The 10811-nt window shown below is 38.1% G+C and overlaps 1 protein-coding gene across 1 annotated transcript; it reads left to right on the top strand.

Annotated features, from left to right (window-relative positions):
* Nucleotides 1–2538: 2538 nt before the first annotated feature.
* Nucleotides 2539–9378, top strand: si:ch211-76l23.4. Its single transcript, XM_034144264.1, has 4 exons — nt 2539–2637; nt 5017–5160; nt 5705–5834; nt 8686–9378. Exons 2-4 carry the CDS (start codon nt 5031–5033, stop codon nt 8927–8929), a joined length of 504 nt encoding a protein of 167 aa, XP_034000155.1. The 5' UTR covers nt 2539–2637; nt 5017–5030; the 3' UTR covers nt 8930–9378.
* The last annotated feature ends 1433 nt before the right edge of the window (nt 9379–10811 follow it).

Raw genomic sequence — 10811 nt, 5'->3', positions numbered from 1 at the left:
ACAATTTTCAAAGGTCCTTGAGAAATTGTTTGTCCAAAAATGTGATAATTTTATTGAAAAAAATGAGTTATTGAGAGAGAGTCAGTATGGATTTAGGAAAAATTGATCTACAGCTTTAGCTTTAATGAAAATAACAGAAAAAATTACAACAGCTATAGAAAGAAAGAAATACACAATAGGTGTATTTATTGACTTATAAAAGGCATTTGACACCATAGACCATTACCTATTAATTTCGAAATTACCTAGATATGGTGAGAGGAGTAGTTCTAGATTGGTTAAAAAGTTATTTAGATAACAGACAACAATATGTACAATTTGCTGGTAGTACATCGGAGTGTATGAACATAGAATGTGGTGTCCCACAGGGCTCGGTTTTAGGGCCTAAACTTTTTATTTTGTACATCAATGACTATGTGAAACGTCAACATTATTGTAATATGTGTTGTTTGCAGACGACACTAATTGTTTTAGTTCAGGAGATGATTTAAACATTTTAGCAAAGTGTATTGGACATGAAATGGTCAAACTTAAAAGATGGTTTGATGAAAATAAGTTAACCCTAAATTTGAATAAAACTAAGTTTATGGTTTTTGCTAATAGAAAAAAAGATGAAAACATTTCACTGTCCATTGATGGAGTTTTTATTGAAAGGGTTTCTGAATTTCGATTTTTAGGTGTGACGCTGGATCACACCAACAGTTTTTTAAGTCAGGACTCTTGAAACTCAAAGACATAGCTGAGCTGCAGACATTATTAGTAATGCACAGAGCAAAAAGCTGAATGTTACCAGTATATTTACAACAGTTGTTTGTTTTTGGATCAGACAAGGAAGACCACAGAAGGAAATTTGATTTTAAGCATTCTTATGCAAGGACTACTCTTAAGCAAATGTGTATTTCGGTGGTTGGTGTACAATTGTGGAATTCTCAACAGAAGGATCTAAAGAATAGTATATGTATTTTTCAGTTAAAGAAATTGTATAAATTAAGAAAAATGGGACTATATGAAGCAGAATGTGAATAAGTCTATGTACTCTGGTCCTGCATTGTTAAATATTTTTGATGTCTTTGATGTGATGTCTGTTCTTTATTTGCAGGTCCCATTGTTATTATTATTATTATTATTATTATTATTATTATTATTAATATTATTATTATTATGCGCCGCTTTCCACCTTCTTCTCCAGTAGGACTCAGATGAGGGTGTTGCACATTTCCTTTTCCTTATACATGTGATGTTTTGGTGTTGTTGTTTTTTGTTGTTGTTTTGTTTCTTTCCGTTAACCGTCAAGTGAGAAATAAGTATTTTTTGTGTTTCTCTTAGTATTTTTCATTTCATTTCAAACCTTTATTTAACCAGATTGGTCCCATTGAGATCATAGATCTATTTTTCAAGGGAGACCTGCAGCAAATAGGTTCCACATGAAACATAAAACAATAAAGGACATCATACATTATATTTACAGGATACATTTACATAGTTATCGACATTTACAAGTACCCATAGTATCAAAGAGCATTTCATTTAGCCTAACAGTATCCTAAGATACTGTTATGTTTGGCTGTGAAAAATAAATAAAATTGAAGGGCAGACCATCTATTTCTATTTATTTAGTTTCAGGTCATATAAGATCTTTTTCTTCTCCCTGCTCCTTTCGCTCCGCTGATGGTAGGCAAAACCCAATGTACAATAATTGCCAACAAAACATGTCTCTACAAACTTTGTAGAGACATGTTTTGTTGGCAATTATTGTACATTGGGTTTTGCCTACCATCAGCAGAACAAATAACAAATACAAATATTACTATTTGTTATACTGCAGACAGGATTTACAAAATAAATATTTGGAGAAACAGTATGAACCTTTGAAACATAACCTTAAACAGTGGATATAATCCTCAAAAACACAATAATTGCAATAAAAAAAACGAGTTTATTCATGAGCACTAGATGAAAAAACACTTTAAATACATTAATTTCCATTAGGAGATACAGATATTCATTTGCTACAACCTGCCTATTAACATCTGTAGTAGGCCTATAGCTGTAATGGAGAGTGTGTGTGATTATTTTGTAATCAGCACCAAATTATTTAAGGCACACCTGATGGCAATCAAGCAAATTAGATCGATGCTTATGCTTATGCCAATCGTGCCAACCACATAGCTTGCAAGAAAAAAATAAAAAAGGCAAGAATATGAATATATTTTCTTTCTTCCTTTCTTTCTTTCTTTCTTTCTTTCTTTCTTTCTTTCTTTCTTTCTCAGCACAAGCACATTCTAGTAAAAACCACCAATGATCTCATTTGCAGAGTCCAGGACGATGGGCTGACAGAGGTACAAACAGGATAAACTGACCGAGGTGCTGGAGCTTCGCCTCAAACCTCAACCACACTATGCTGACCACCGGGACGCCATAATGACGGGGAAGTGGTAGATGCTGTATGTGTGTATGTGTGTGTGGGTTTGAAAGTGAGAGAGTGTTCTTTTTGTGAATATGCATGTGCATGCATGCTTCTGGGTGTGTGTTCTCTCTCTCCTTCTGCCCTTCCTGCATGACTCTCACTGACTCTGTTTGGACTGGCACTTTGCAGAAGGAGCTGCGAATCGACAGGTACACTCTACTGATCAACAGGTATGTGCAGAGAACAGGATTTTATTATCATATTGATTAAAGTAGTTTAAGCCAAATTATACAGAAAATGCAAGTGAAAAGTTTATAACAAAGGAAAGTAAAAGTAAATTGTACTACTTGATGATTTCGGTCTGAAGTTTCAGTTTTATTTTGTTAACACAAAGGTCAAGAGGGAATTTTGATATCTCTTTGCACCACTCCGTGTATTTAGTAATTAAATGCTGTATAAATCAGGCTCTGGGTGGTGTGTGAAGAAAGCACCCTCTGTAAAAACATTCAGAATATAGAGAGGAATGAAACTGGAAACTTTGGTGTATGTAAGTGCTTCTGAACCGGATGCTTTTTTCGTTTGTGCAAATAATGGCCTTTAGATATTGAAAAGTCATACATTTTATACCCACTTCTTTTGGATGGGATAAAACTCTTAACTATAGATATCACCATAAAACGTTGATAACTTACATTAAAAGGACTATCTTGTTATTACAAGTTTTTGAAATGTTATTTTTTGAATATAAATAATCAAGCACTGTATAATGTTGACTCTTGGTTAATTTAGGAGACATGTACAGAGACATATAGACAAAGTTAGCAACATAAACAATTAAATGTGGATTTTAGATTTGTCCTTTCCTCTAGTCTGAAAAAAGACATTCTATGGAAGCAAAATATTGTCCACTATAGCACTCAATAAATATTTTTTTATGAGCAATTTTGCTGCTTTGAATTAACATATGTAGGTTTTCATGCTGCATCAATCTGCACTTTTAGTGTAACATGCTTGAGATGAAACGGAATATGACTCCTTTTTTAATGTTGAGCATGAATTTGAATGAGGCATCTGCCGTTTAAATACTGAATACATTTGGGAAATTCTGTAATTATTCCGCGTGCCTTCTCTCACCGCAGGGCCAAACTTATTTCATGGTTGCCAGATTGAGTGCGGTTTGAGTTGATGAGATTTTGGTTGCGCAGGAAAGAAAAGCTGTGGGTTTAAGAGACCGGCAGCAGAGAGAGCTTTACAAATATAGCTAAAATATTTGTGGTTGTTATTGTGTGCATACCTGCAGGGTCAGTCAGGGTTTATGTGTGTTTAATTAAGTTTTAGCGAGATGGTTCATTCTGCAGTGATGACTGCAAAGAAATCGACATATCCCCAGTCGTGGGGCATACAGTATGATGCGTTAAAGGAAAATACTGGTAATCATCAAAAAATAATAAAAATAACACTTTTTTAGTCGGTCTCTCAATATGTTTTTTATTTCTCTCTGTGGCTCTCAGATTAAAGCCCATTGGTTCATAATAAAGCTGAATCTATAAAACAGGAGAAAATATTGCATTTGTTGGGAACTATTTTCAGCAGCAGGATGATCAAAGTTATCATGCAGATGGACAGTAGAAGTTAGAAGAAGTATGTTTTAAACTTGTTCTAGCTGACTTATACCAATCCAACTTATTTTACCCAGTCTTAAAGCCCACAGAGAATGAATGTTTAACACTTTAGAATAAACAAAAAGAAATGATGAAATCTGTAATTTAAATGTCTTGTACCGTCAGTTTTCTGGCGTGACCTCAGCTGCAGGTCAGTCTCTCAATTACATGTATTTAAACACAGCTGTATAGTCTACAAGAGCCTCTGTGTATTATTGGAGTGATGAATGTGTGGACGTGGCATAAACATAAGCTTGATGGGGCAGTTGCTACTCTGCATGTCTCTGCAGCTCTCAGTTTTTCCAAGCCTCCCTTTGTGTTTGAATGCTGTTGGCCTCGCTCCCTACCTGAGAGTTCAGCCTCGGGGTATTTTGCTCCTGTTCCTCCCTCTGAAACGCAAGGAAGACTCTAAGAAGTTTGTTCTCATGCTCACTACAGAGCAATAGTTACAGATGGAAATAAAACCTGGCACACTGAAGTCAGAGAACATCAGGCATGGAAAGCAAAGGAAAAGAGAATTTAGAAAAGTGCACCCTTGTATTAATAAAGTGGAAATAATAAAACATATACCAGCCCTTCCTCTAAGGCATTTGAGGATGCAATGCATGATTTAGTGAATCGCTACAGTGCCTAATGTGGGCTCAGTATTGCTATTAAAAACAAACAAACAATCAATCGTTTTAGTTTAGCAAGATCTAAGTCGTTTGCCTAACAAAAACTAATTTGACATAAAGTTAATAGGATTTGAACCAGTATATTCAAATACTATTCCTTGGAATAAAGGGTCACAGATTTAAACACATTTTTGTTTTAATGTTTTGTATTTAAAACAGGTTATTCATTAATCATAGGCACTGTGTCTTAATGCTTTTAAGTTTTTTGTTAAAGCTCTTCTTATTGCCATTTTGTTGAAATGTGCTCTATAAATAATCTTGCGTCACTCTGCAGGTGCTGGTAGAATCATGGCCCCAAATCTCAACATGGTGCTGATGATGCTATTGGCCGTCACCACGGTAACGGTTCTGGCCCAGAAGCGGCGCCCGGCATCAAAGCCGAAAGTCACCACGGACGAGTGGAACTTCAGGGATGGCTGTGAGCACACCGATTTCTCTCTGTTCACCCTGGGTCAAAGGTCAAGTTCAGGGCTCAATTTAATGTCATGGTTTCACAGCTAGAGATGAAGGCAAAGCTGTCTGTCTGTGTGGAGCTCTATTATGGGGCCAAACCATAGACTGTATAATATAAAGGGCCAAACCTGATTGGTTAACGTGGGTAGACAGAAAACAACTGATAACCTTAATTTGTCCTCTGTTATCAATTTGTTGTGTCAAAATTATTCGTTCAAACTAAAGATATAACAAAATATTTCCATGTTTCTTTACGTCATTTTGGCTCAATTTAAGAACTTGGAGCATTTAAGAACTTGGAGCATTAGCATTAAGCTGCTAATGCTAATATACTTTTATATCTTAGAAGCGAACGGCAGCTTAAAGGATTCAAAGGACTCCCAGGACAGTGGATCTTTTTCCTTTGAGTATTTTTCAGTTAGATTTAGCAGAACGAATGAATTCAGTGGGATCTGACTCAGAATTACGAGCCTTTTTTCGGATCACCAGAGTGTGTTTTCTTGTCTCAGCTGATAAGGTGAACATGCGCGGCGTTGCTAACCTGACTCAGATCCTTGACGACTGGAGGTTCGACATCCTGAGCCAGATGAGAGGACTCCTGCAGAACGACCACCAGTCTGTGCTGCCCGACTACGCCAGGTACGAGAATGTGTTATATTTATCTTTACAAGTATTTCTGTCACGGTTTTGGATCGTTTTCATTTTCCACCTTTTATTTTGAAATGTTTTCCTCCTTGTGTCTTCTCTGTTCCTTCTTCCTGTGTTTGCCTTACTGTCGTTAGTTTCCCTGGTGTGTCTGATTGTCTGATTGTGTTCACCTGTTGCCCTTGTGTTTCTGCCTCCCTTACTCCAGCTGTGTCTTGTCTTGTGATTACCCCTCTCTGTATTTAGTCTTGTCTTCCCCTGTGTGACTTGTCGGTTCATTGTTTTTCCTGTCTCCCTCCATGTTAGTCACAACCTTTTTCCTTTTTGAAGTCTGCATTTGGGTCCTACCTTTGCCCAACCCTAACAATTTCTCTTTGGATTATGTAGTTTTGGTAGAACTATTTGTATTTTCTACAAAGTTTCTGCGTATACAGTACGTTTATATAACTTACATGAATGGATTTTCCTTTGACGGATGGGTAGGATTTCTTAGTTTTGGTAAGCAAACACAACTTTTAACCTTCTACCAACTTCTCTCAACAACAGCAGAAGCCAAGCCTTCCCATTAGGTTTCGGGTACCCCATTGGGTAAAAGCCAACCCTAGAATCATTCTAGTTTTGGAATATGCTCTTTCCGATTTACATATCCACTTGAGATATTTGCAATCCTTTACTTGTTGGGGAAAAATACAGTTGTTTGGAAGAGACGTTTTCACAGCAATATGTAAAAGATAAGAATGTAGTTTGATCTTTGTCATAATCGAGACACACTAATGTCAGCTTCGATTTTTATCTTTCCCACGGCTATTACAAATATCAGTTTTAAGGAAAGTTTCGCTGAGTCATCAAAGTAACCTATTAAAATCTGTGTTTAATTAACAGAATTCATCAAATTAAGAGGATCATATCCAAATGTATTATTGCCAAAGACAGCAAAGAAGTTCAAATATGCAGAAAATGAAAAGGACAAAAAACTGAAATGAGTGTAAATGAAAACGTGAGAGAAGCAAAGCTGCTTACAAAGGCCAAATGAAAAGAAAGGAAGTCCGAGAATATTCCATAAAACGTGCTGCTCCATCACTGTTTATGTAACTATTGCACCATAATGAAGTCTGCTCCTCTAAACGGTGGCGAGCTGCAGGAAACACCAGACTTCCTCGGTGGAAAACTTTCTTATGGCGCCATCGACCACAGAGTGTACTGGACAGAATGTATTCTCAGCCTGAAGGATAAACCACGTTCCTGTGGGGACTCGCAACTGTTTTATTTCACTCGTGGAATATTCCGCTCATTCAAAACACACAGGAGGATGGAGACGTGTGCTCAGTCAATTTTAAAACCAGTTGTTGAACTAAACTTTAACCAGTGATGAAAGACGTAGTGCGATCCATTCCTGCAGAATTGTTTTCTTCTAAATACTCCATTACAAGTTACCTTAAGTAAAAGTGGATTTTTCTTGGATAGGATACTTTTTAAAATGTGGATTTGTTGTTTTTATTGTGTTTGAATAACGAGAGATCAATAAGTACACAGTCTGTTCGGGATGTGCGTGTGCCTGGTTTTAAAAATAAGTCTGTAAACGTGTTTATGGCAGCAATGCTACATCATGAGTGCAAAGCTCCCTTAAAATTGTACGGCTTAAGAAAGATTCCAGCCAGTTGGTTCTGTTTTTTTCAGTTTTCTACAGAATCACTGATCCAAAAAACTTCTCTCGGGTCCTCAGTAACACACACGCCAAACGTAAAATAAATCAATCCAATGGATTCCAAGAATAATTTAATCTCAAACACACATAACTACACTACAATGTAGCTACTGTGCTTATGACAATAAAGCCTTTGAATCTTGAACATACTGTACAAACACACACTGAAAAAAGTATCCTCAAAGTACACCCTGTAGCGAGTACAACTCTAACACAGAAAAGACGTGTATATGCTGCCCCAGAACGCCTCGTTAGAGATTTTATTTTCCATTTTTTTCTTCCGGAAACCAAGTGATGTAACGACGATCCAAATGGACCAATCCGCGGAGCTCCTCACACACACACACTCAGCCAGCCTTATTTTTCTCAGCTGCAGCTCTCTGAATTTCTCAGCCTGAGACAGCGGGACACGGCGAGGCCCGGCCCGGGCCCGGTCCGGGTACACACACAGACCCACAGCCAGGCTGCGGGTGTGTGGGTGTGTGTGTGTGTGTGTGTGTGTGTGTGTGTGTGTGTGTGCTCCAGCCGAGCTCGGGCCGGGCCTCGCCGTGTCCCGCAGTCCCGCAGACCCCACGCAGCAACCAAGAAACAACACCAGCATGCTCACACTGTCCGCTCCAGCAGCGAGCCCCGCAACGTCCCGCCAACACGGCACCCACGCAGCATTCTCATCTGTTTGTCATTGCTGGTGTCATTTTCTGGTTGCTCACGCCATTGTAACACATAATCACTGATGTTCCGCTGTAACGGTGGTGGACTCATCAGAACAGAGTGGGCGAGCTGGTCACACTGGGCTCACAGGGAGGGGGGGGCAGGAGCTCCAACAAGCCATTTAGGACAGAGAGTGAATACACATGCTACACAGAGATGCTGTATGAGAAACCAAAGTTTGTAAAATTGCACAATATAAATCTATTCTAGTAGACCTCAACAATGGAATTATGATCAGTAGAAATGGCCATGACATGGGACCTTTAAGTATGATACTTCGTTTGCCATTATTAATCGCTTCTGATTTTATTTATTATTTGCATCCATTTCTAATGTTTTTTTATATCTTTGTAAAATACTTTGTAACCAGTTTTTGAAAAGTGCTTTATAAATTATTTTATTATATTTTGAATCTTTGTTCCTGTCTAGGATCCAGCCGCTGTCTGAGGCTTTAAACGACCTCTACACGGAGTTCAATGCCCTCAAAGCTCACCTGGGCGACCTGACCGAGAAGTTCGGCGCCATTGAAACCTTCATTGACGAGGTCAAGGCAAGCCGCACCACCAACACCAACACCAACGCTGACGCAGGCTCCGCCCCCAGCGGGGGCATCGTCCCCGTCGTCAGGCAGGGCGGGAGGAGGGTGATAAAGAAAAAGCCAACGACTTCCTAAACAGCCAAAATTATGTTTGTTTCTTCTTCTCAGGCTTTCTTATCTCTGTGTCCTGATCCTCCTTTAATTTCATTGTTATCACATGTTATACAAATATTGTACCAAGGCACTCCCAGTTTAAAACATCTGGATATATTAAGTTGAGCTTGGCATGTTGCTGACATCAACTTAATATTCGTTTTTTGATATATTGTGATATTTTCTCGAAATACATATTGTTTTTCTGTTATGCATTTTTAATTACCTGTAGGCCTACACAACGTGGTACAATTCACAATTGGTTTAAAAACATATATTTGGTCCTTCCATTAAATAGGAAAAAAATCTTAGTAATTGTGTGCATGACATTGACATTTAGGATGCATTTTGGATTACATTACATTGGATGCATTGCATTGTGGGATTATGAGAAGAAAACTGTCCATGCCATGATCACATTGTAGATTCTTTAACCTGTTAAGCCCCATAGCCCCCGCCGGCGGGGGTTACGGGGCTTAACAGGCTTTTTTTTTCTCACGAAACTGTGTCTCAGGGCTTCTTAAAATGTAATAAACTATGAATGTATCATACTCACTTAACGGGAAGAAACTAAGCTAACTGACTATATGAACCATTTTTACCGAAACAAAACACAAGTCTCACAAGAAGCGTCTAAATGAGCCCTGAGCGAAAAAATGCTAACACACTTGGCACAGAACTCTAGGTATAAATCGATCTATATACTTATCGGATGTGCACAAACAAGCTTTGCTAGCAAGCTGAGATTCCACAGGTTCTAGAAATATAAGTATCATCACTGAGCGATCAGAACTCGCGACAGGGGAAGCAAAACCAGACAACACACGACGCAGCATTAGGTAGCAAAACACGGAGATATGCTCACCTTTTTCTGTTATTCTGATCAAAAGTTGTGTTTATTGGCATTAAAACGAGAAAAACGCGGCTGAAGGTTAATCCATAGGTTAATCCAATGTGTCTGTCACTTTGAAAAAATTATTGATAATCCATAATTCCATTTTTATGTCAAAAACTGAGTTTTCATATTAGCTGCTAATGATAGCTTCCAGAGTGTATGACAGCTTCCTGTTTTGGTTACGCGTCACTCTCACTCCTTATTTGGTAACGTGTGTGTGTATGTGGAACTTCCCCTCGATTCCATTGGCTCTAACGGTTAAAAAGAGATGTCAATCATCAAAATCGACCAAGGGGGGCCAGAGATAGGTCAAATCCACCCATATGACCCCAGAAGTGTTTTTTTTGTTGCTAAATCTCTCTAAAAAGATCAAACTTCCCTTGTTTTGCATCAATCTTGATACAGGGTACTTATTATATGTTATAGTTTGGATTCCTAAAGCTTTTAGTCCACTATCCCATCATTCAAGGGTGGTTTTCACTATAAGTAATGTTTTTTTTTTACTATGTTCAATCTGAATTTACTTTAAAATAAAAAAAATTAACAGGCTTTTTTTTTCTCACGAAACTGTGTCTCAGGGCTTCTTAAAATGTAATAAACTATGAATGTATCATACTCACTTAACGGGAAGAAACTAAGCTAACTGACTATATGAACCATTTTTACCGAAACAAAACACAAGTCTCACAAGAAGCGTCTAAATGAGCCCTGAGCGAAAAAATGCTAACACACTTAGCACAGAACTCTAGGTATAAATCGATCTATATACTTATCGGATGTGCACAAACAAGCTTTGCTAGCAAGCTGAGATTCCACAGGTTCTAGAAATATAAGTATCATCACTGAGCGATCAGAACTCGTGACAGGGGAAGCAAAACCAGACAACACACGACGCAGCATTAGGTAGCAAAACACGGAGATATGCTCACCTTTTTCTGTTATTCTGATCAAAAGTTGTGTTTATTGGCA

The sequence above is a fragment of the Trematomus bernacchii genome, unplaced genomic scaffold, assembly GCF_902827165.1.
Source record: "Trematomus bernacchii unplaced genomic scaffold, fTreBer1.1, whole genome shotgun sequence".
In the NCBI taxonomy this organism is placed as follows: Eukaryota; Metazoa; Chordata; class Actinopteri; order Perciformes; family Nototheniidae; genus Trematomus; species Trematomus bernacchii.
Note: the sequence above shows the minus strand (reverse complement) of the source record. Positions and strands in the feature narration are given on the sequence as shown.

Bases quoted from the DNA above. Each gene is read 5' to 3' on its own strand.
- si:ch211-76l23.4 (XM_034144264.1), top strand. From the start codon at position 5,031: ATGGCCCCAAATCTCAACATGGTGCTGATGATGCTATTGGCCGTCACC. The intron at 5,161-5,704 runs GTGAGCACACCG...TTCTTGTCTCAG, and splicing joins GTGGAACTTCAGGGATGGCT to CTGATAAGGTGAACATGCGC. The intron at 5,835-8,685 runs GTACGAGAATGT...GTTCCTGTCTAG, and splicing joins GTGCTGCCCGACTACGCCAG to GATCCAGCCGCTGTCTGAGG.